This window comes from Pleurodeles waltl, chromosome 7 (assembly GCF_031143425.1).
Source record: "Pleurodeles waltl isolate 20211129_DDA chromosome 7, aPleWal1.hap1.20221129, whole genome shotgun sequence".
NCBI classification, from domain to species: domain Eukaryota; kingdom Metazoa; phylum Chordata; class Amphibia; order Caudata; family Salamandridae; genus Pleurodeles; species Pleurodeles waltl.
This window is the reverse complement of record NC_090446.1, coordinates 851,533,142-851,560,050: the sequence shown is the minus strand read 5'-3', so window position 1 is coordinate 851,560,050 and position 26,909 is coordinate 851,533,142. Positions and strand designations below refer to the sequence as shown.

General features: G+C 45.6%; 1 protein-coding gene across 5 annotated transcripts in view; it reads left to right on the top strand.

Moving 5' to 3' along the window:
• Window positions 1-26,909, top strand: part of GABRG2 (gamma-aminobutyric acid type A receptor subunit gamma2) — a 671,791-nt gene that overhangs the window by 481,862 nt on the left and 163,020 nt on the right. For all 5 annotated transcript variants that reach the window (XM_069199364.1, XM_069199363.1, XM_069199366.1 and 2 more), the window contains exon 5: window positions 23,002-23,084. In XM_069199364.1, coding sequence (XP_069055465.1) covers window positions 23,002-23,084 — 83 coding nt within the window. The remainder of the gene's footprint in view (window positions 1-23,001; window positions 23,085-26,909) is intronic.

Below are 26,909 nucleotides of genomic sequence, written 5' to 3'. Positions count from 1 at the left end.
AGGGTCTTCAGGAACTGTACAATCTTCCACGTCCTCAGGGAACAGGACATCATCCGGAGGTATCGACTCAACTGGCAAGCCATACAGCAGCTGCTGAGCAATATTGAGCCACAACTAACAGCTAACCTGCAGACACCAAACAGCATACCACAGGTGACAAAGCTGGTAGCTGTCCTGCATATGTTGGCAAGTGGCTCCTTCCAGACTACGGGTGCCCTGGTTGCTGGGGTATCACAGTCCTCATCCTCGGCCTTCCTGCCCAAGGTGTTAGATGCCATAATCTCACTCACACCCTGCCACATCAGCTTCCCCAACACCCAGCAGAAGCAGCAGGAGATAAAACAGGGCTTCTACCAAATCCATGGCTTCCTGTACGTGCTCGGTACAAATATGCAGGCCAAAGTTGACCGCCAGGGATTGTCCACTAACATCTTGGCCAAGTATCCTGGGAGTGTCGATGATTCATTCATATTCCACCACAGCAGGATCAATCAGCACTTCCAGGATGGACAATATGGCAATGGCCTTCTTGTCGGTAAGTCAAGGAACCTAGCAATATTCATACAGCACAACAACCCTGTATGACGCACAAAACATACACCACTACATTGACACGTGGGCAGGATGACACTGAGGTGTGACACTTATAGTTATGTTGTACACCCTGACACAATGGGATACACACCTCTGGACAAATGACGGCTGCCACAAACATTAGCTGCCACTCTAGAGCAACAAGGGACCAATGTCAAAGCCCACAGTAACAATGACATTGCCTGCATTGGAAGTACAACAAGGAAGATGAACCATTTACAATTACATTAGGCCACATAGTCAATCCGACACCCTCCCAAGCAGTATGTATCGTGGAATGGGTGTGCAATGTGTGTTGCAGCAGATCTAACACCATCAGACACATAGCATGATGATGCTGACTCACATGTAGGTGACACGGAAATACTGAGGCAGTCCCAACATGATACATCACTCCTGGGGTGCAGTTGCCAGGTTGCTATAAGGAAGTGGACTGTGATATTAACACATATTGATGTGGCATGAATGCAAACTGCACCCTGCTGCACACACTGAAAGAGCCAATTGTCCATCAAAATAGCATATGTACAGGGAGATGGTCCTTCCTGCACAGATACATCCACCTCCACAAGGCAGTTAGCCAGGTTCCCTGGAGCAAGTTCGGTAGTGTAGGTGAACAGTTGCACATGAGCTACTGGCAGAGGGAACAACATAGGTTTACCTAGAACCAAGTCACACATGGGACAATCGTGCATTGTCAATACTAAAAACCTCAGTGCTGTCAACTTATGAAGATGTGTTATGCATTGTCACCTAGCCAAATCAAAGGGCTCACTGTTGCATTTCATCTGCAATGACATATGTCTAAATGGATGGGATGTCCAGGCCATGTAGTGCAGCCATGTTACCACCACATCTGAATCTATTGTGTGTGTGGAAGTATCATGTCCCTTCCAGTGAAATCACACTAAAACATGTTGGACACTACACAACGCATGGTACATACATACTGACCAACAGTTTGGAAAAAAGAAAATCATAAATCCCAGGTCAATGAGCCAAACACAAGTTGTCAAGTCAAACAACCAACTGCAGAAAAAACCTCACAGAAGCCCAGGATCTTACACAATACCACAAACACATATGAGTCACACACGACACGACATATCAACTGCCATGCTACATGACATTCCTGTTGCAAGCACTAACAAAATATTTACTCCTATTATCTTTTTCAGCGGATCAGGGTTACGGGATCCAGCCATGGATCATGACTCCATTCCCCAACCCAAGCACAGCAGCAGAGCATGCCTATAATGAGGCACATCGGAGGACACGCACCATTGTGGAAAGAACCTTTGGCATCCTGAAGTCCAGATTCAGGTGTGCGGACATCACAGGAGGCAGCCTTCTGTATGTCACACACATTGTGTGTAAAATTATACTTACCTGTGCTATCCTGCACAACATTTGTGTGAGGACGAACAACCCTTTATATGAGCCAGAGCAAGAACAGCCTGAGGAGGAGGATGGTGGCAGAGAAAATGAGAGGGAACAGCAGAACACAGCTGCAGGAATGTGACGCAGGCAGAAAATATTACAAAACATTTTCACTCAATAGTCACTCTACTCACCTTTTTAAGATATGTAAATAAACACCTTACTTGATCACACAATCCTGCCCTGGTTTCTTCATTCTCCATCACATGTTCTTTAGGAATGTGAATATTACCTCAGGGAGCATGTTACAAAGTCAACTCTGACTACTTCTGATGCAACATCACATGTGATGTGTATGATTGTACAGCAAACATCACACACATACCAAAAATACTCATCTCTTTAATTTCACATATGAAGGACAAAATCAATGGGCCACAGATTTTTGATTCACATCCACGTTGGCAACATGGTCTACTGTAGCACATGACACACAACTATGACATCTCCAATCATAAGGTAAATAGGTGCCCTATACATGAAGCAGTGGAAGTGAACTAAGACTGGAAACAGAAATGTATGAACAGACCCCTGACATAAGTAAGTGTGACATTTGCAATCTCTGCAAGATGCTTGTGTGACAAGGGGGGCATCATTTGTGAAAATGGACAGGATGAGTGACCCAGGTATGACAAGCAATGTTCACAACACATGCCCTGCGCAGTCCATCCCTGGAAATAAGTCCTGCCACTGCCATGTGTTACGTCTCTGTCCTCCCATATCTAGGGGGTGCTGTAAACACACTATCTGTACCCTGGGAATCATCATTAACACTCACCCAGAGTCCCTTTCTGACTCTTGTTTGCTTCCCTTTTCCATATGGCATGCTATAGAAGAACTACATTAGCTTGCATGGACTCCATGTCCCTAATCCACTGCCTGGTAGTCGGTAAGACCTGTAATCTTCTGTCCATTGCTTCCTATGGGAAAAGTCTGGTTGTCCCTTTATACTGGATTCTCTCCTCCAGGACCTGTGAGAGACTGAAGCTGCACACCTGTGACCTTTCTTGTGCAGCCCAGCCATGTGACTGTGTCCTGCCCTTGCTGCTGCCTGGAACTGCTTATAAGCTGCCATTCCCGGAAGCTCCTTGTCGTGCATTGGAGTACCTTTGTGTTCCAGACCCCTTGTTGGATTGTGTTACAGTCCTGATTCAGCCTGAACCTGCTCTCCATTTACCCAGTCCTGTTCCTGCTTGTTCCAGTCAGAGTCTGCTCCCTTGTTCATGTTTGTTTCTGCTAGAGCCTGCTTTCTGTTTCCCAGACCCGTTGCAGCCTTTGCGTCAGTCTGAGCCTGTTCCCTGTTCCTGGCTTTGCCTCCTAGTTGGTTCCTTCGCTTTCTGTTTCCTCTTGGTTATTGTGTCTGGTAAGGTGTCCTATCAGTCCTCACCTGTGTAGAAGTGTTTTCCTTTGTACTTGGGTTGGCATCTGGTTTCCAGGAGGCAAATCCAGCCCCCATCCTTTGTCTAGTGTTGCATGTAGTATTTAGTGCCTAAAAGTGGCAGTGTGCTATGGCTGTATTCCAGGAATTGCCACCGTGTCTCCAGCCGGACCAACAAGGGCTAGTCTTGTCTATGTAAGTACAATCCATGTTTGTGCCCTAAGGGTCCAGACACAGAATCACTTCTGCTGCCTCCTTTCTATGGGGCTTGCGTGGTGACTATCTGTAAGATGAATCTGCACAGAGGCACTGATGTTCCCTGTTGCTATGGAAATTTCTGAGCCCTACCTTGTGTACAACCTTAGTGATAACACCAGCGTGTTTGTCCTTTAATGACCCATTCCATATTTGTTCACACTGAGGTTGCTCTGCTTTCACCTTTCTGTTTTCTCTGCCTTACCATAGCTGGCCTTTCCCCTTGTATGCCTTTAGCTGCTCTTCTGCTTTGGCACACTACCTCCATGCGAGATACTCTGTGAACTCAAAGTGTGCCCATAAGAGAGTCCTGACTAGACCCGCCTGAAACCGTGACACCATGGAGCCCAATCCTGACATAGGGTGCACATACCCACACACTTGAACTGGACACTTCTGTGGAATGCACATCTGAAAACATGTGAACACATGCAGCCAGGGCAGCAGGTCCTCCACAGCAACACAAGTAATTGCAATGAGTCAAAGTGATGTGTACCAAACATTTTATGGGTGGAATTCAGGCACACCGTCTCAAACACAGAACGTACAAAACATGTACACATGTCAGACATTTGTGTAGTCCACACACAAGTTACCATGAAGTCGTAACCAACAATTAATGACATATAGGGGTAACATATCCTACATAGCACTCATCAGCCATCCTCAGTGATACCTGAGTTTTGTTTGTCGTGTGAAATGTAATGTCCCCAAAGTCAAACAACTACACACATCACATGAGTCAACACATGTTAGAAACACATATCATGACTGTTGTAGATCACTGATTGCCATCAAATGTAAATACCCATTTGGAACACATTCATACATTTGCATGAAGTCCAATGTTTGCATGCCGTTCCTTCAGAAACACACACATTGTTGTTAAAATCATTCACACCCAAAACACACAGTTGCATGCTCTACCACATGTGGCCAATCACTATACCACACACTGCAGACCATACCATCCTATCTTCATGTTGATGCAGGGTGCATGCATGTGAAATATTAGAAAATCATGCAATCACAGATAGAGTCAAAAAGTTGGATGCAAATGAGTTGAAAAATCATGCAAACGCAAACTAACCATACATGGGCCCTAAGTGTGAATTCCACCTGGGCACCACACGCATGCAGATATCCATTGGAATTTAAATCTACATGTAATGCATTGTATTTTGCTGCACATGTATGCTATGCATCGAAAATATTCACGCAAACATCATATGCGTAAAAAAAATAAACGCATGATGGAAAACAGGCCCCAAAAGGGACAGGAAGTTATGTAATAGGAAATCCTGCTTATAGGCATGGTACAGTGGGTGTACTTTCACTTTCACTTTACAGTCTGTGCTATTTCTTGACTGTGTGGCTGTGTCTCGGTGTTGCTGGTGACTCGATTGCGTTTATTGTATCTTGTGGTGTCTCTCTTGTGTCTTTTGTGAATTCTGTTTGTTTATTGTACCCGTGTATGTGATTTTGTGTAGTTTAGGGTCTTTCTGATTGTATTTGAACTGTCGGGTGTCTGTCTTGGGGTTAGATTAGTTGAGTTAGTTGGGGTTCTTAGGTTTGGGCTGTAAGTTTCCTTTATTTTCCTTTTTATTTACACATTCTCAGTTTGGATTTGTTGTTCAGGGACATGTCGGGAAGGGCGAGGCTAACCTGCATGGGGGGAGGAGGAGCTTGGGAGCTTTGTCTGGCTGGTGTGCCACTCCCTTCCTTTCATGTTGGAGATGGGTGGGCGGGTGATAGACGGGTATCACACGAAGGCGAGCCACCTGCGGTGGGGCAAGGTGCCCTACCACCTCAAGAGAGTCTACCATAAAAGCAGGAATGAGCACCAGCTAAAGCATCGCTGGACAGACCTGGTGGCCAGAGAGCAGGATCTGCTGGAGCACCTGGGTGTTGGTGAGTATCACATTGACAAATGTGTACAGTAGAATTCTCCTGAGTGACAGTAGCAGATGTCTTGATGTGCTGTATGCAATGTTTGTTGCCATGTTAAATGCAAGCAGAACAAAGTATTAGTGTCCCAGAACTGCGATGGAGTCCACATGTCTATACATGTTAACAATGCAGGCCTGAGGTTTGTTGAGTCATGTACGACTATCACTTAGGTCCACATGTACAAAGCTATTTTAACTGTCACAAACGGCCTAGTTTTCAGAATTTGTGTGTTACATCAAGAAAAATGTTTATTCCAATGCACATACCCAATTTTGCCATTCTGCAATCACATTGCTGAGTCACAAAACAGGGTTTGCAAGTGGCATTTAGGAAGGGGCATTCCCTTCCTATTTGTGAGTCGCAGTCCGCTGATTGTTTGGTGACCACTAATGCCATCACAAAACAATTACAGTTACCGCCAGTTTCAAGTTGGTGCTAACCCATTCGCAAAAGGGAAGTGGTCCCCATGGGATCCCTTCCCTTTTGTGAGTGCATGCCAAAAAAGTGTTTCAGAGCAGGCAGTGGTCCCACGGACCACTGTCTGCTTAAAAAGAAAAGTAAAATTTATAATATTTGTTTTTGACATGCTTTCTGTTTACCTTTAATGAAATAAGGCTGCATTTAAAAAAAAAAAAACATCTTTATTTGAAAGCAGTCACAGACATGGTGGTCTGCTGAGCCCAGCAGGCCACCAACCCTGTGAGTGCTGCCATTCCCAAGGGGTTTGCAAAATGAAACCTACCTCATTAATAGTCAGAAGGTAGGTCATTTGCTACCCCATTTGTGATTTGCAAGCAGTCTCATTGACAGTGTTGTACAACAGATTATCCTACTCGCAAATTGCGAGTTGCTAAGTCTCGCAATGTGCAACTCACAAAACCTGATCTTAGTACATGTGGCCCTTAGTCACACATTTTAGGTGCAATGGCAACACCTGCATCCATGCATTCTGCCAATGATGATCAGGTAAGACACTGTCAGCATACCACATTTCACTGTATAAGGACAGCAAAGTGGGAAATCCATGTTTAGCGCTACATTGTCATCATTACACACACATGATCCCTGCCATTTTGTTGGCAAAGGGGGCATACACCGCTTAAGAGACACTGCCAATGGGGCATTTGCTACCTAAAACAACTGTGCCACATCTGTCATGGACCACTGAATGCATGATGATTGCAGACTGAAAATTGAGCCATATGTCCATCTCACAGTAACTCAGTGTTCCTTGATGCACAAGGCACAATACCTGAAATACTTGTATTGCAGTGCACCAGGGGAAGTGCCATTGAAATTGTCACCAAAATACAAATCATGCCATGGATTACCATCTGAAATGGATTAGCCACAAATGGTTGAAGTAGGGTTTAGCACCACATGATTGTTAGGCCCAGTGCATGTGTGCAGATGTCTGGCTATCTTTCACTGGAATGTCAGTGTCAATGTGTGTTTGCAGTGGTATGTTTGTTGTACTGTCTACATGCAGCTTCCAGCTCACTCATGTAAAATGTTACACAATGTGATATGTTGTCCACACGTTTGTACAGTGATCTGACATTGAGCATATATTTCCCTTTCATGTCTTACAGGTGGACCTGCCCCGTATACCATTGGGGAAGCGGCTCGATTTCAGGACCCAGACGTATCCAGTAAGTGTGATAATGTCTGTCCCGTGTAGTGATTGCAGCTGTTGTGTGAGTGACTCTTGTATGTTGCACTCATTGCAAGTTCTGATATCTTACTCGGCTGGGTGTTGACATAGTGTTCTTCTGCAAGGGTTACACATTCACAGGCAGAGAGTCATATCTTGGGAGTCTTATGCTGCGCAGTAGGCAGCAGAATGTGAACAGGTGATTACTAGCCACATTTAGGCCCACATGTGACTTGGAAGTGCGCCAGTGTCAGTATATTGGCACAGGGTCATACCCTCATTCTCACGACACAGTGATGCATCAGTTTTTCACACAAAATTGTGCATCCCTGTATTGTTATGTACATTTAGGACTGTATGGGTAACTGTCCCCCAGCATCTAGCCCCATTAGTTGTACTCCATTTACGTGATACTTATGTGGTTTGTAATAGGCGTGCATGCAGGTCAAGGCCAGACGTGTGCTGGCATCAATATGGGTGTTTTGGGAATTGTGTTGGCAGATCAGGTGTTGATGGTTGTCCACAATGACCTATGGATACCTTATTCCTAGGTGGAAGCCCTCCTCACATGTTTCCACTCACTAAATTCATGTACAAATGGACATGCCTTCGTGGTTGTCCTCGACAGTTGCGATGATGTATTGCATGCCCATCACCCCTGAGGCACGGGGTTAGGGGAACAACATATATGTAGGTAGATGTGATGGTCACAGTGTAGATGACAGTCATCTCATTCAAGCATGCATGTGCACCAAACAACACTGACCCCTTAAGATTAGCAACTGCATACCATCCTGCCAATTACATCTACAAGTCACTGGTCTTGTGTGCTTTGAAGTTGACTCAGATGATAAAGATTAATCGCCCTGGCCCATGTGAAGTAGTTGCTGCCTTTGCATTGTGACACATTGCACTACATCAATGCACAGATCACTTTATTTGGTCCAACTCTTGTTGTGCTTTGCCGTGGTGTAAAACACATGATGGGTAGGCAGCGTTGCCATTACATTCATCAGGGACATTGTATTATCTGGAGTGTGAGTTGGACCGCATGTGCAAATCAAAGCAGAGTGTTAGATTATCATATGTACATGCATCACACAATGATGACAGTGATGGTTGCCTTTCTCATTTTTACAGCTTCCAACATGAATGTTGCGGAAATCAGGGCTTTCCAAAAGCGGGCAGTGTGATACTGACACATCTTGGATGTTGAGTCTGGGTACCGAAAGATGGCACAACTCTATCAAAGAGAGTGAGCCACAGGGGAATAGTGGGCTTTCAGCCAAGGCGGACCGGCATTGGCCACACCACAACTACACAGAGTACCACAGCCGCCACCTTCACATCTGCCCCACCTGCTGCACATCAACCTCTGTACCACAGACCACCACACCTTCTGAACGATCAACCTCTGCACCACAGACCACCACACCTGCTGCAATGGACATGTCCGCAATAGGGGAGGTCCAGAGGGACATGAAGAAGGTCCTAAAATAGCTGGGCAGCATTCAGAAGGATGTGAACTAAAGCACAAGGGGATTGAAGGCAATTGGGGAGGGCCAACCTGTGAACTCTTGCCTCCCTTTGCCCATAATTCAGTCCCCTCCCTCCTCATTCCTCATCCTGTTTTGTAGTGGGTTTGAGGGGTTTAGTGATAGGTTAGAGTAGGGCAGTTGTTTAGATAGGAAAAGTCGGTTTGGGGGTGTTTTTTCATAATATTACATGTTAGTTTGTGAGTGGGTGGGTGGGGGTTAATGTTGGGGCTTTTGTGTATTAAAAAATTAAATAAATTAAATTACTGTTTTTTTAAAAAGAATATTTGTTTAGTATTAGGTAGTATATGTTGTCCTGCATGTGTCTCGTCTTAAAAGGGAGTGGGGGGCAAATGTTTAGAGTGTGTTGTTAAATGTAGTAAGTAAGCTTAGCATAGGGTAGTTAGGGCCAGTTGTGGGTAATGTATAGTTGGGATAGATTAGGTTAGTATAGGTGTGTTAAGGTCTGTTCCATAGATAGATAATACAACTGTAGGTACTCTCTTACTGCATGTGTCATATGCTTGGGGCTCAGGGTCTTTACATGAGTGTACAGTGCCAATTGTCTGTTGGCCTGTGAATTCCATCCTGCAGCCACATCCCTCTCTTGACATGTTAATTCCCACTTCCAACTGAGTTGTCACATTTTCAGCTACAACAAATCTAAATCTCAATGCATCTGCCATCGATTGTACCCACCACTCAACGTGACTATGGTTCACATGTATTGAACAGGTAGGTATGCTTTTTAAGCTGTAATTGTTTTGATCCTGTGTCGTGATGTTGGGCACTATGCAGCCAGAAGTTCATGTCAACACTGCTAAACTGAGTAGTACCAATTCCAGATGAGGTCAAGTATACAAATTCAATGCCAATGTGTTTTACTTGTACTCCCAGCTGACGTTATTGGCCGAGCACTCTCACACAGCCATTCCTGCTGTATGTTATGGGTGAGACATGTATGTTTTAAAGAAAATGTCACATACACAGTGACTTGCTTGTAGGGGATGTGGCCAGCATTGATGTTCATCTTGTAGATACCTTTGTGTGTAGATATCTGCCCACATTATTTCTGCACTCTGGTATTGACACTCTGTGACCATAGACATGTTACACGCATTGCAAATCTCCAGCAAAGTAGATGTGTCACATTACACAGAGACAAAGTGGTTGTGTAGGTGCTGTTTATTTTAAAGTGCTGTAGTGCAATATTTGCATAGTCCAGGTCTGTGACCCCATCACTGTAAAGCATTCTATTGTGACACGACACAAGTGCAAGGTTGAGGGACATGTCATTTGACATGCTGAGATGAAGTGGTGTTCAGTGCAGAGGAACATTGATTGCCAATTGAGTAGTGAGAGACAATTGCAGTCCATAGTGGTAAGGTTAACAGTGTGTTGGTGAAGAGTGCATGTCACCAACTGTAGCAACACTGGCATGTTGTCAAGCACAGGACAAAGGGAAATCAGTGCCCATGTGGCATGGGCTGGTGCTACCGGGTACTCCTACGGGTGAAGATGATCTGTTCCACGTCTTCATCCTCTGATGTGTGTGTCGTCTCCTCTTCCCTTGATGGTGGTGGGTTTGAGGGGGCCACACACACTTCAGTGGTTGGAGAAGTGGACACCAAATTCCCGGCAGCTGCCATCTGTGGAACTACATATGGCATCACTACAGCAAGGAGGAGCTGCTGATTATTGAGTATGGCAGCAACATCCCTGTGGTAGGCACCCATGTCTGCCCTGAGGGAGGCCAGTTTCCGGTACATGGAGTCCTGCTTGTTGTCATGCATGCAGCAGCAAGACTAGGAGGGCAGGTGTTGTGGCAACTCTATCACAGCAGTGGTTAGGTCCCTCACACACTGTTGGACTCCATGCAGTAGGGATTGTGTGACTTGTTTGGCTGCAGTCTGTTCTGTGGACATCATCATGCACATGCGCATCCCCTCAAGGCTGGCTGCAATAGTTTGCATCTCCACCCGCACCTCGTTGGCCATCTCCCGCTGTACTCCCACTACTGTACTCTCAAAGGTAGTCCCTGTGTCATTAGAGTCCTCAGCTGTGTTTGAGCTGACAGGTCCTACTATTGGGGTGGTGGGTGGGTCCTCTGAGATGGCTGCTACATGAATGCTCCTCCTTGCAACGGGAGGTGGTGTCTGGAGGGTTCCCAGGACATCATGGAGGGTTTCCTGGCTGATTGTTGTCAGTTGGTCATCCAGGTCATTAGGGTAGTCCAGGACAGGCAGATCCACAGGAGAGCCATTGTCCTCCATTGTCCTCTGCAAAGAGATATTGTACAATTAGTGTGTCTGTGTTGTGCCAGTTGTAATCTGATGTCACTGACTTCCCATTGGTTTTACATTGTCATCTTGGTTCCCATGCATTGTTCCTGTCATTAATGTTTGTAGTCTCTCAGCCCTGTGCCCCACCTGCATGTCACATGTAGTGTGGGCAGTTTGGGGCAATTGTCTGCGTCACATCTTCTAGGTGTGGGTTCTGTCCAAATTTTGGCATGCCACCTCCCTGTCCTCATCAACCCTCCCTCTGCTTCCATTTGCATGGTGAGGCCTTGCAATGATTGTTGGTGTGCTGATGCCACAGCACCGCACATAACAATATGGCTCTGTCTCAGTCTATCATTTTTCACATACACCTATGCGGTGCTGAGACCTAGCACCACACCATGCATTGCATTTCCATGAGACAATGCACGTGTTACCATTGGTAATTTCTCAAGTTGATGTTTGCGTATGTGTGCTACATTGCATTGCACTGATGGACCTGGCAGAGTTCCGTTTCCCCTTGTGACTGTGCGGGTGTGTTTGCCTTCCTACACACATATGTCCTCCCCCTCCATGCAGCTGTCTTAGCACTATGATACCTGAGATGTTGCATGGTGGCATTGCAGCTATTGCGAGACAGGCACAGGGGTAAACCCAGGGATGGGCAGCATGGGTATGAGATTATTTCTGTGTTCATCATTATGTATGTGACAGTGCCTGATGGTTATTGAGTCTATGGACATCGCCAGCTGACAGGAGTTGCACTTGGATAGGGATTGATGGGACTTGATCACGTAGTCATACTGAATCCTCATTTTGAGTGTGTTTGTTCCATGGGCACCTAACTGGCATTTCCTAATTGACCAGTGCACACAGCACAGGTATTGTGGCAAATGTTGTCAATGGGGAATGCCGCTTGAGCCAATGGCCTGAGACTGGGCATTGTCCTATAATTTACATTCTGACAATACCAGCAGTCCTGTGACACCATTTTGGCATTTTGGTCCCCCATGCAATTTACCCTGCATATGTGTTGTTTCCTGGTAGTCTGCGCTGTCCTGTCCTTCGATACCAGTGATGATTTCCTACAGGATGGCGGCTGCAACCATCTCCTCCATCTCGTCCAAGTCCTCTTGCGGTGCTGAACTCCCACCTCCGGTCTGCAGTGCTGCCTTCCTGTTCCTTGCCATTTTTTCCTTTGTCCTCCACTTGCAGTCATGCCAGCATTTCTTGCACTCAGTGACAGTTCTCCTGACCTCTGCCACACTGTTAATCTTGTCCACAATCTGTTGCCAAATTGCCTCTCTCCTTCCAATTGGCAATTTAGAGGTTATGAAGAGTTGATGCTGGTGCTCCGTCACCTCTGTCACCAGTATTTCATGCTCCTCTGCACTGAAGCTACACTTCCTCTTCTTCTTGTCTCTCCCCGGGGTGTTGTATGTGTCCTCCTGGCTGTTTCCTGGTTCTCTGGGGTCTCCCTGGGGGTCTCTCCTGGCTTCTGGGATCCATTTTGGGGCTCCTTTGCACTGTTTGCTCTGTTTGCGTAGCTTTTTGATGCTATTGCGGGGAAAATGCTGCATATTCATTTTGCGACATGTTACCTGTCGTAAACCGGATTAGAGTCATTTTTCCTGCGTTAATGTAATTTTGCCTTTTGACAAGGCGCAATGGTTAGCGTCAGGAAAAATGACTCTGACTTCTTCTTAGCTCCACCCAGCGTCAAAGCATAAATATGATGCACGGAGCGTTTAGAAATGGCGCTAGACAGCGCTAAACCTTTTGACGCAAAACTGCATTAGCACAGTTTTGCGTCAAAATGTATAAATCTGGCCCTAAGTTCTGTGATTCTGTGACAGATAATTACAAATCAACGACAATATGACCTGCCTATCTCCATTATATGGTACAGAAAATACAAAACAACAGCATTACTAAGATAAGTTGATGCAGTCTACCCCTCACGAAGTCCAGTAACGGCTAATGCATAGTCAGGCATACGCCAAGGGATCCTGGCAGATTTTCTCTGCTAATACTCTAATTCAAATAGTCTCAGGTGGGAGAGATTCAGAGCACATCATTATACATGGCTGCTTCTCACGACTCTGGATATACCAGTGATGCTTGAAGGAGGCTGTATATGTGATCATTGTCATCCATTTTTTAAATTTCTGCTATTTATTTATGTGTCTGTGTGTTTAGTGCATTCTGAAAAGGCACTTAGTTGATCATTGAAGCAAATAAACACATATATAAATAAACCTTCTGGGTAGATTAAATGAAAGCAGTATCAAATTAGCTTCTTATATATAATTAAGAGAGCAGAATCTAACAAAGAAATGTATTTATGTTCTGAATATTTATAAGCTTGCAGACTGCAGCACTGGCTATGAAAGCACAAATAAACAGGTAATTGTTTGTATTTTCTAAATGGAGGATGTAGACAGCAATGTGTTCATATTTCCTGAATCTGTAGTGGTCCTCGATCAGGCAGAGGTGGAGTTTTAGGGCAGAAGCAAAGTTCTTAAAATTATCACATACTGCAGGAGGAGTGACAATATATTGGGCATAGTGGGTATGACTGGGCATGTTGATACCAATATCAATGTCTCGAGCCTATCATTTATTATCATTAATCTGAAAAACATATTCTTATTCAAAATGATTTGCAGAGATGTTTTCTTTTAGTCATAAATGAAATAAAATAACAAATGAATTGAAAGAGGAGGGAAGCAGAAAAACATAATTATATATCTGAACATGATAAAATAGATTCCCAAACTGTCCAAAAATCATTCTATGCAGCCATAAGTCTTAAAGTAGAGCTGTGCATCATCAGAATATTGCTGAATCTGGATGTTGCTTTAGCTGACTAGAGCACCAAAAAGCTCCATATCGAGGTTAAACACGAAAGAAAGCAGTATGCACCCCGGGGCACTCCAAGTGTGAAAAGGATGTTTTGGGACCTGGAGGTGCCCATGTGAACAAACTGGTATCAGTTGGAAAGGTAGGAGAAGAACAGTAAAGGACGTTGCTGGTGAATTCTATATGAGACTCCAGAGTGCGGATGCACATGAGGATGGGATGGTCGACTGTGTCGAAGGTAGATGAGATCTACCAATATCCAGCAATATCAAGATACATGACATCTGTGATCAGTAGGGAATCATCTACATTGTGTAAGGTAGCAGTCTCAAAGCTGCATTGTGACTTTTAGTCATTCAGAAGATGCTACCATTAATGTGATCTTAGGATTGAGCTTAGACTACTTTTCAATTAGCTTGCTTTAGAATGGTAGGTGAATGATGGTCCAGAGGTTGGCAAGGTCATAGGGGTCTAGTGTAGGTTTCCTTTGGAAATACCCGGTCTTCCCTATTGTAAGAGCTCTAGGGAAGAAGCCTTAAGTTAATGGGACATTAACATGGGTGTATAGGGGTGGGAAAGCATCCCCATAGAGAGTTTTGATGAAGGATGAGGGTAAGGCATCATCTTAACATAAGAAGTGGCTTTGAGGGACTTGAGTAAGTTGGCGAAATCTGCAAGAGATACGTTTCTAAGGATCATCATTGGAGAATTCCACAGGAAAGGGTGGTGGTAAGAAATGAAGCAGGCCTTCTGTTGTCAATGAGCAGTCGGATATTCTGTATTTTCTCACTAAGGAACAGATTGATTGAATTGGACTTTTCCGTATATAGAGAAACAGGAAGGTGGATGGGTCTGACGCAGTGCTTGTTTGCCTTGAAAATTGTTCTGCTTCTGTTGATGGTGTTGGTATAGTACTGTCCTTTGGCTGATCTGATGAGATGTCTGTGTGTAGTCTGGAGTGACTTTAGTGACATCAGTTGAGTATCATGAGCTCATCAGAAATTCTGTTTCTCATTCATTTTCTTTTCTGTTTACTGATGGATTATTTATTGTCAGCTTGTCAGCAAGCTCTTAATAGTACAGGGTGCTGAAGGCTTTAGGTTGCAAAAAAATAGTTGGTTAGATGGCTGTTGATGTCAGACATTGAATTTATAGGGTTAGAGATGTGTTTAACATTAGCATTAGGTCACCTATGGAGAAGTCTTTGAAAGATTTGAAAGTTTGGTCTTCTCTTTTGGGTTGACTTTGGTTTATTGGTAAGGCGCTGAGCAGAAAGAAAGGGATAACAAAGTGGCCGATATAGACTGGGTATATGGGTGGTTTGCATTGGATTGTTGGTGATGTTGAGAAGACACGGTTGAGGATGTAGCCTTTGGGGTGTTGTGGTTGTGTGATACCACATTGAGCGAGTTGATGAGGTTGAAAGGTATTTTCTTTTTTGAGCTTGTTTTGTCTATGAGGTTAAAATACATAAGAGGGTGTTGTGTGCAAGGCTTCCATGCATGTATTAATCACTTGATTTACTTCATTAACCCCTCAGGTGCCTGGGACGAGGTGGTTATGTCCGCTGCCGTGGCGCTCAGGAGCCAGGGACTTAACGATCTCGTCCACACATAGGCCCTCGGGGAAGCGCTAGCGCTCCTCCTCGAGGGCCTGGCACCCCCCTCCATGGGCATGGGTGGAAGAGGAATTGCTTCCCCTTCCACCCCCGCCCCCAACCACCTCCAGTGACGTCTGATGACATCAGGGCACAATCACGAGCTGACTTCATAAGAGGCTGCCCCCACCGTGCTGGAGGCTCAGCTTCCAGCACAGATTGGAAGAGAAATGCAAAAGCATTTCTCTTCCGATCACAGACTGGGAACTGGAGAGGCATCAAAGGATCGGGCTGCAGAAATGCCCATTAGAGATTTTTAGTTTTATTATAAATAATGAAGGGGAGCGTCCCCTTTGGCAACGGTCGCTCCCCTGGGGGGAATTCTTTAAGGCCTTTTCTGCGCCTCCTTGGGGCAGATTGTCCTATTGTTATTAGGCCGATTGGCCCCCACGGGGGGCAGAAACCTCTAGACGCCAGGAATCATTTGTTTTTGTTTGTTTCATGTATTTACACGTGGGGAGTGAGCCCTTCGGCAAGGGTAGCTCCTCTGGTGGGGCACATTTTCTTTAGGTCATTTCTGCCCCCCTTGGGGGCAGTTTGGTCCATTTTTATTAAGCCAATCTGCCCCAAAGAGGGCAGAAACCACTAGAAACCAGGGTTTTTATTTAGGTCAATTTCACACAAGGGGAGCGACCCCTTATGCAAGGGTTGCTCCCCTGGGGGGGGGGGGATATATTTTAGGCCATTTCTGACCCCCTTGGGGGCAGAAACCACTAGGCACCAGGGATTTTTTCTTTTTTTTCTTTTTTTTTTACAGATGGGTAATGACCCCTTAGGCAAAGGTCGCTCCCCTGGGGGGCAATTTTATTTTAGGCCATTTCTGCTCTCCTTGGGGGCAGATCGGCCTAGTTTCATGAGGCCAATCTGCCCCAAGGGGGTCAAAAACCACTAGACACCAGGGATTATTTTTTTGCGCCAATTTCATGCAAGGGTAGCGACCCCTTAGACAAGAGATGCCCCCTGGGGGGCAACATTATTTTAAAGCATTTCTGCCCCCCTTGGGGGCAGACTGGTCTCAGAAAAATAGGCTGATCTGCCTCCAAGGGGAGCAGAAAGCCCACCAGAGAAGAGACCAGGGAAGATTTAAAAAAAAAAAAAAAAAGAGGCTGGGGGTATGGCCATAACCCCACCCCAAATAAATGGGGCCAAAGTTGTTCTGTCCACCGGTGGGCAGATGGGGCAATTAATCCTTATCCACTCCCCAGGGGGGGCAGAAAACCTACAAGATGCCAGGGAATCCCAAAAAATAAAAAATAGTGGGGTGGTGGCTGCCAACCAGTATGGGCATGGTTATGCCCCCACCCCAACTGAAGGGGGTAACAGTCTTTCAGCTCTTCCCCCCACACACTAAAACTTCTTATCCCAATGCAAGCAAGAGGACATTTGATTATTTTGGGTTTTGGTTTTACATTTGGGCCATGAGAGCTTGTCTAACTCTCACAATTGTCCCACTTGGAATGGTGAGGGCTGAACATTTTGGACTTTAGGACGCTGCCATGTAGAAAAATCTACGAGACCTAGACACATCTGAAAACTAAACATATGGGTGAGTCCAGGGTGGTGTGCGTCACATGCACCCCGCACCACTTTCTTACCCACAATGCCCTGCAAACTTCAAATCTTGCTGGAAATCACACATTTTCCCCACATTTTGGTGATGGAATCTTCCGAAATCTTCAGGAATCCACAAAATTCCTACCACCCAGTATTATCGCATCTATACTGATAAAAATTCCAGCCCACTTGTCAGCCTAAAAACAGTTTTTTTCAAACTGCCCTTTTGGACCTGCTTTGGTTCCCTCTCATTTTCAACAAGTTTTTGGCTCTTCCCTGTCACAGGCACTTGGCCCACCTACACAAGTGAGGTATCAGTTTTACCGGGAGACTGAGGGGAACGTTAGTTGGTAAGAAAATTTGTGCCATTGTGGTCACCCCACACAAAATTGTGGGAAAAATTTGATTTTTCAGCTAAATTTGAGGTTTGCTGAGGATTCTGGGTAAGATAACTCTGGGGGTTTCATGCAAGTCACACCTCCCTGGACTCCTGCGGTGTCTAGTTCTCAGAAATGTTTGGGTTTGGTAGGTTTCCTCAGATGGCTGCTGAGTCCAAGACCGAAAACGCAGGTGCCCCCCTCGCAGAAACAGGTAGTTTTGTATTTGATAATTTTGATGTGCCCACATAGTTTTTAGGGGGATTTCTTGTCACGGGCACTAGGCTGGGAGACCTGGGGGAACGCTGGGTAGATGGAAGTTTGTGGTTGCCTTCAGCTTCCAGAACTTTGCAGCACCGAAATGTGAGGAAGAAGTGTTTTTTGCCACATTTTGAGGTTTGCTAAGGATTCTGGGTAACAGAACCTGGTGAGAGCACCACAAGTTACTCCATCCTGGGTTTCCCTCAGTGTCTAGTTTTCAGAAATATCCAGGTTTGCTAGGTTTTCCTAGGTGCCTGCTGAGCTAGAGGCCAAAATCCACAGCTAGGCACTTTGCGAAAAAACAGGTCTGTTTTCTTTGGGAAAATTTGATGTGTCCATGTTGTGTTTTGGGGCATTTCCTGTAGCGGGCACTAGGCCTACCAACACAAGTGAGGTACCATTTTTATCGGAGGCTTGGGGGAATGCTAGGTGGAAGGAAATTTGTAGCTCCTCTCAGATTCCAGAACTTTCTGTCACCGAAATGTGAGGAAAAAGTGTTTTTTTTGCCAACTTTTGCGGTTTGCAAAGGATTCTGGGTAACAGAAGCTTGGTGAGAGCCCAACAAGTCACCCCATCCTGGATTTCCCTAGGTGTCTAGTTTTCAAAAATGCACAGGGTTTGGTAGGTTTCCCTAGGTGCAACTGAGCTAGAGATAAAAATCCACAGCTAGGCTCTTTCCAAAAAATAGGTCAGATTTCAATGTAAAAATGTGATGTGTCCATATTGTGTTTTATGATGCAGGCACTAGGCCTACCCACGCAAGTGAGGTACCATTTTTATTGGGAGACTTGGGGGAATACAGAATAGAAGAACAAGTGTTATTGCCCCTTGTCTTTCTCTACATTTTGTCCTTCCAAATGGAAGACAGTGTGTAAAGAAGACTTCTATTTGAGAAATGTCCTGTAATTCACATGCTAGTATGGGGACCCCGGAATTCAGAGAAGTGCAAATAACCACTGCTTATCAACACCTTATCTTGTGCCCATTTTGGAAATACAAAGGTTTCCTTGATAACTATTTTTCACTCTTATATTTATATTTCACCAAGTGAATTGCTGCACACCCGGTGTACAATGAAAACCCATTGTAAAGTGCCGCTCTTTTATTGGCTCTGGGTACCTAGAGTTTTTGATGAACCTACAAACCTTATATATCTCCGCAACCAGAAGAGACCAGCAGACGGGATGGTATATTGCTTATGAAAATCTGATATCGCAGGAAAAAGTTACAGAGTAAAACATGAAGAGAAATTGCTGTTTTTTCACCTCAATTTCAATTTTTTTATTTATTTCAGCTGTAATTTTCTGTAGGAAAACCTTAAAAGATCTACACGAATGACCCCTTGCTATATTCAAAATTGTGTCTTCTTTTTAGAAATGTTTAGCTGTCTTGGATCCAGCGTTGGTTTCAAACCCATTTCTGTCACTAACTGGAAGGAGGCTAAAAACACAAAAAATATTAAAAACAGTGTATGTGTCAATAAAATGCCAATTATTTGTTGAAAAAGGTGGTTTTCTGATTCAAATCTGCCTCTTCCTGAAAGCAAGGAAAATGGTGATTTAAGCACCATAACCCCTTTGTTGATGCCATTTTCAGGGAAAAAACCTCAAGCCTTCTTCTGCATCCCTTTTTCCCCATTTTGCTGTATAAACAAAATTTTAGATGTATTTTTGCTAATTTCTTCGTCTCCTTCAGAGGAACCCACAAACTTTGGGTACCTCTAGAATCCCTAGGAGGTTGGCAAAAAAGCATGCAAATTTGGAATGGGTAGCTTTTGTGGACAAAAAGGTATGAGAGCCTAAGTGCAAACTGCCCCACATAGCCAAAAAAAGACTTGGCACCTGAGGGGGAAAAGGCTTGGCATCGAAGGGGTTACATTATAAGATTCTGTCAAAATATACACAATGTTATGCATACCATACTGTGCTTCTGGTAAATACTTTCCCACAGATCCTTTTATACTGGACAGGCATTTAAGTAATGTAATATGGGGTGAAAAGAGATTGTCATTGCAGGAATGCTTTCTTCCACGAGTCATCATATCTTACCACACACACTTAGTACCAACACCGCTCTAAATTTGGGACTAAATACAGACTTAATATCAGAAGAGGCTGACTTTGAACACTCTGGCATTCTACTACCAACAAACAACACAGTATGGATTTATGTTGGTGATCCTGATACTACTAAACGTGATCCCTTCACTAATAAGACTTAGGGGGTCATTCTGACAACGACCGCGGAAGCACCGCCAACAGGCTGGCGGTGCTTCTGGGGCCATTCTGACCGCAGCGGTAAAGCCGCGGTCAGAAAAGGGAAACTGGCGGTTTCCCGACGGTTTTCCGCCGGTTTCCCGCTGCCCCAGGGAATCCTCCATGGCGGCGCTGCAAGCAGCGCCGTCATGGGGATTCCGACCCCCTTCCCGCCATCCTGTTTCTGGCAGTTTTCACCGCCAGAAACAGGATGGCGGGAACGGGTGTCGTGGGGCCCCTGGGGGCCCCTGCAGTGCCCATGCCACTGGCATGGGCACTGCAGGGGCCCCCTAACAGGGCCCCATTAAGATTTTCAGTGTCTGCTTGGCAGACACTGAAAATCGCGAAAGGTGCAACTGCACCCGTCGCACACCAGCAACTCCGCCGGCTCCATTCGGAGCCGGCTTCCTCGTTGCTGGGGCTTTCCCGCTGGGCGGGCGGCCTTTTGGCGGTCGCCCGCCAGCCCAGCGGGAAAGTCAGAATGACCGCCGCGGTCTTTTAACTGCGGTACGGTCTTCTGGCGGTTCCCGCCAGGCGGGCGGCTTCCGCCGCCCGCGGGGGTCAGAATGACCCCCTTAGCCTCATACTGAGGTGGCTCATCTAATCGTAGCTGCTATTTAAATGAAACTGCTCTATCCATATTGACCAGTGTTTTTGCTAGCAAACATTAATACGCTCTTGAAAACAGACTGAAGATTTCCACTTTCCAGTCCTCTATTTTCTCATTGGTGGAGAAATTCCCTCTTCGTTTCCTACAGCTATCCTGTTTAACTGTCTGGGGTTGAAATGGGAATCAGGCTTCACAAGCTGCAGATTTCAGAAGGATATGTTGGCAAACTGAAAACTATGTTTTTTCAAACTTGATGAAAGCATTGCACCCCAGTTGAAGCTGATCACATGTTCATGTTCTGTAAATCTTGGAAAGTGGCTGTCTAAACCAATACTGTTGAGTGTTACTGATATCTCTGTAATATAACAACATGATTCTGTTTATTGCACAGGCTGTATGTTTCGTTCATGTCATTCAAAGGGAAGTATTTATATATCTATAGTAATAGTGATTTGTAAAATATTAGAATGTTGAAATATTAAGAGGTCAATTGAAAATAATGGAATGGCATCCGGCTATAAAAAATTAAATAGGTCTGCTCCAGCAATCAACAACTCCAGTCTTTCTCTCTCTCCTCTGCCTTTCCTTTGGATATGAGGAGTTGAGCACAAGAGTTAGAAAGGCAGGGCTCGTTGCTCAGGGAAAAGACTGTAGAATTTCCGCAAAACCTCCTATGGCTCACAGTCTCCCTGGTACTCGAACGCAGTGATAGGCAAAGCCGTCGAAGGAGGGAGACAGTAGCCTCTGCAGCACCAATGTCTGCCTTGTAAAATAAAGCTACTTGGCAGCAGAACTGACAATGAGGCAGTGCGACTGGTGGGCACTGACTTGGAGAAGGGGGGCGTTGACCTTGTGGGGAGGGGGCTTGTAATTAGGGATAACTTACAATTTAAAAAAACCTGATACAGAGTTCCTTGTGCAGTCAGCTTTCAGACAGTAATACAAATGTCAAGATAACTCTTATGATTAATGTTCCTGCTAGAAAAGAGAGAGAGAGATCAGAGTTTTGTCTAGTGGCAGTTTTGACTCACAGTAATATAGCGCAGAGGGTTAATATACCTGCTGCAAAGAACGAGTACTATGGAAACCACAGATCTGTATTTTATGTGCATAGTTTAGTAGATTACTTCTTTTGTCACTGAGATTCATTTGTTACCACAGTTCATAAGTTAAAACCCTACTATAGAACAGTGACTGTCTCTAACTGTTATCAAAAAGATGCATACAAACTTCATAAAATAGGTTAGAACTTTATGTTTTTCCTTAGTCTTTCATTATCTATTCCTGATATTTCTAAAAAGGGTTTATTTGGATAGATATGTATTCCTATTAGTAAAGCCAGCCTTTATCAGTGTTTTAAAACAAATGAAATGTATGTGATAGAGGAGCTATGAGGAGATGAGGAGCACGTTTGCAATGTGGTAGTGAGGGAATCCAAGAAGGAGGTCATGGGAGGAAGGGCACCAAAAATGATTGTCACACTGGATGCCACCAGTGCTAAAGCCGGCCATGTTTGATAGTGCCAAGCGAGAGGTATATGACGCAGAGCCTTTCCTCTCCCTTCTCTGACAGCTCCTGCTGTCTCTTCATGTCAGTAACTATATGACAACTGATACTAACTAGCTCAGGGATGCAGTTGTTTCACATGAATATACAGCTTGAGCTGAAATGAAGCGGGGGAACCTGCCAATAATCACAGTTTTCTAACCTCCTATTTCTCGTGTAAGGTTTTTACTTCTAATTAGGGCATTTCTCCTAGATGTGGCAAAATGTACTAGTAGCTGCAGCAGGCAACACCACCCAATACATTCTTTCTTCCAATGCATTGGCCCTCACTATGGAATAGGGCTGATAAAGCTGGATTTAGCCATTCATTTGCTGGTCAAGCCAGCTGCAGATTCTCTAATGCCATATGAATTTTCTGTGCACACTAATCTTACAAAGGTGATTCTCACATATTTTCCTTATTGACCCAGAATCCGAATATGCAGAGACGTAGGCAGCTACCTGTGAGTCTCTGTGTATGTTTATGACTCAAATGATCAGCAGAGGGATGCATAGCCTACTAGCAATACCAGTTTTAGAGAATTGTTTCTTGTTGAAGGGGCACCGAGCGGTTTTAATAGTTATGTTAAGTAGTCGAGGGGCACAATTTATTAAGAAGGGTAGTACTGCTGATTTCAGTAGTAACTGTGTTACTTTGAGGGTTATCTATTAGTACTACTGATTTCAGTAGTAACTGCATTACTTTGAAGGTTATCTGTTTAATAATGCTATTATGCCTCTGTGAACCAGCCATTTCTTCACGGAAGTGACCTTTCTTGTTTCTCTCTCTAGGTTGACAATAGATGCTGAATGTCAGTTGAAGTTGAACAACTTCCCGATGGACAAGCACTCCTGCCCTTTATCCTTTTCCAGCTGTGAGTAATGCGGTCAGGAGATTTTGACAACAAATACATTAGTCAACCTTACACTCTTGCAGTGTTACTGCTTCGTTCCATCGTCGAGTACAATGCTTTATAATGCAAACACATCACCTTGGCTTTCAAGCAAAGAAGGGCGAGGATGCACCAACACTCTTTCCCACCACCCACACGTGTTTCTCTCCCAGTCATTGCTAAATATGCCTAATTGACAATCTTTGTTATGATATGTTGTGCACAACTATATGGTCATCAACGTTTGAACAAATTGAAGTCCTGTAGTCAACGCACAAGCTTTGGGACGTTACTGTATTCACACAAATGAAGAACTGACATACAAATCCATGGATTCTCCTGGGAATTTTAGTCAACATTAAAAAAGTCTTACATGTTTCCTGAGAACATCGGATGACACCTGCGATTACAATCTGATTGTTTTCTTATTGATATTGAGATGACACAGTAAATGAGGAACTGTGACGAATCACTGAATCTTTCGCACTTGGGCCCATATTTATACTTTTTGATGCAAACCTGTGTTAGCGCAGGTTTGCACCAAAAAGAATAGCACCGGCTAGGGCCATTCCATGACGCCGGCCGGGCGCCATATTTATGGAATGAAGCTAGCTGGCGCTAAGGCCCTGTTAGTGTCCTTGGAAAGGACACTAACAGGGCTGGGGAGGTGTAGGGGGAGCCGGGCTTATGCGCCAATTTATGGCGCTACACTGTTTAGATGCAAAAAAATTGCCTGTAAGCAGTGTAGCGCCATTTTCTGGTGCACAAGCCCCATGGACATGGCTCCTGTTTTAGTGAAGACAGGAGCCATGCCCACCACCTCAATGGCCATGCCCAGGGGATGAATGTCCCCTATACATGGACATTGGGGACAGCGCCGTGCAGGGGGCCCCAAATCAGGTCCCCCGAGTGGTGATTGGGAAAAACAAAAAATACTCACCTGGACTTACCTGGGATGGGTTCCCCATCCTTAGGTGTCCTCCTGGTATGGGTGGGGGTGTACTTGGGGCCAGGGAAGAGCACCTGTGGGCAATTACCCTGGTCTCTGATCATGGAAATCTGTCTACAGGTCCCCTTACGCATGCCCAGACCCAGGCGTCGAATAATGGTACTAAGCAAGCTTAGCGCCATTATTTAAGGCCCCCATTTCTTGGGGCTGGATTTTAGCATGGGGGATAAATATGGGCCAAAGGCCATAACGTCCTTTTCTGGACGGAACCGCCTGCCATGCATCTCATTGATGCAAGGTAGGGTTTCCCCTCCAGAAAACGACGTAAACTCCATAACTTTGGCACTAGACGTGTCTAGCGCCAAAGTATAAATAAGGAGTTAGGTTTGTGCTGAATTAGCGTAAAAAAATTACACTAATTTAGCGCAAACTGAGTATAAATATGGGCCTTGGTTCCCGTCCTCCTGCACCCTAATGCTGCATGACAAAATGCTTTTTTCTGAAAATGCATATCCTAGTGTTGAATGCAACGCATTGTCACTGGCACTGCTGAGGCTGAAACCCTCTGTGTTGGAAGGTGGGTCATTAGTTGTGTGGTCTGCACAAGTAATGAGTCTGCACATGACCGCCACTGGGAACCAAACACCCCATTGTAGCGCTTGACTCTCATAGAGTAGCGTTGCAGAGCAGTCCAAGGCTTACTCAAGGGAGGTGGTGTGGGCTAGTAATCCCCATTCACGAGCACACAAGCATGACTCTCAATAAATGATTGTCCAGTCTGTGCTTTTTCTTTTGATAAAGTAAAAGTACATTTATTATTCACACACACTACTCAATACTATGCAACAATCTACAAATATACACAAAGTAATGGAATCACTCTGGGAAAACATTGTGTAATCTCTCATGTCTCCTCAAGGCAGAATATAATCCAACAACCCACATGGCAAAACAATCCCCTGTGACCCCTTGCGACAAGTGAACATTTTACAGTAAGGTCAAATGAATACAACTACATTTACAATTAAATACTTCCATCTCGCAAAGAGATGGCTGTCAGTGTCATTATTCAAATTAGCATTATCAGAGAACATATAGGACCATATTCAAGCAATTTAACCATTAGAATTACGTTTAGATTACTTTTGGATTACTCCTAATTGATCATAGGATAACAGTTCAATACATTGGGTAACACCAGCCTATACCTCTAGTAGGCACCATCCCACAAACTGGAACAAAAGCACAAATAAAGGAGGGCTCCAACCACAGGTTGGACCCTTGGGGGGGTTATCCTTCTTTTGTCCCAACCTACGTAGGGTGGGGACACAAAACGACGTTGGGGGAAGGCTGCGCTGCTCCTGCAGCTCCCCCTGTCCCTGGGCATGAATTTGGTGGTGGCCCCATCTTCCTGGGACCACCACAAGCCTGTTTAGGGGACCATCCCAGCTCCGGCCCAGCAAAGTATGCTGGGACGGCTGCATATTAAATTAGTGCCTCTCCCGCTGTGCCGGGGAGAGCTTTGTTGCTGCCCAAGCCGATGCTGGTCTGTGGGGGGTGCCGGTCCCACCTGGGCACCCCCTCACCAGGTAAAGTATTCCTCATTGGAGGGTGGCGCAGGGAGCCCACCCCTGGCCGCCCCCGCCGGCTCCCCCCACGGCCAGCACCTCCGTGTGCTGCAGAGGAAGCCGGCCTTCCATGTGCTGTCTGCCCGCTCCAGCGGGCAGATGCTGGGAGGTTCGCAGCCGGACAGGCCGCTTGGGGGAGTGCAATGGCACTCCTCCCTTCCTCCCGGCAGCTTTACAGCCCCGGGATGGGGTCCGGGGCCCCTCCTCGTCTCTACGGGGAGCGCAACGGCGCTCCCCGATGCCACTTTCTTCTTGGGGCCCCGGGATGGGGTCCGGGGCACCTCCTGGGAATCTTCACGGGGGCGTGACGGTGCCCCCCAAGGTCAGTCAGGAGGTTCTTCCTTCCAGTTATCCATTACGCCCGTCTGCAGTCCCAGTGTCCAGCAGTGAAGCACAGCCAAGAGAGAGAGCTCTCCCCTGTGCAAGACCTTTTAAGTAGGGGCGGAAGTGTCCAGCAACTCTGCACCTTCGGCCTATCCAGATGTGCCACATCACTTCCTTGCCCGTGTCCCCTCCTTCTTGCACAGTCTTCTGGGATAGCTCAAAATGGCATCCTCCAGGAGTTAGTTGCCACATGTGCTCTGAAAGTCTCAGCCCCTCCTCACTGACATTCCTCGCAGGGCCTCTCCAGCCTGCTCCTGGCACGGAATGACAGCTGGCTGATTGATGCAAGGCCTTGCTCAAGCAACTGGACAGAGCAGTAATTGGCCCTAATCCTGAGCTGAGTGAGAGAAAGATGACATCCATGGATGACCCATAAGTTGTACAACTATCCTCTTGTAACCTACTGCATCCTTCTTTTCTTACAGGTTACAGTGTACTTTGGTGTGACTCTGGTCTCGGTGGACCCCAGAGAACTGGAGTTGCACCCTAGGCCCTCCTTTCCCATTGGCATTTAATGGAGTATCCCCACAATGCAAATACCTTAAGCACTCTGACACTGGCATTTAACTGAGTGTCCCTACAGTGAAACAACAGTAAGCACACTGACTCTCCCTCACATGTGTACACCCCTCTCATGAGACCTACTCCAGGTCACCACCCACTCTGCATAGTTCCTCCTGCACCAGGCTTACCTAAGCGCAGTTCTTGGGCTGCGCACACCAGGAATCCTCGCCCCGCAGCCCTCACATGGGTGCAGGTCCATGTGCACACATGATCACATGTAACCCGCCCGGGGCATCCTGCCCTTGCTGCGTCCAGCTGCCTTTCCTTAGCACGACGGCACCG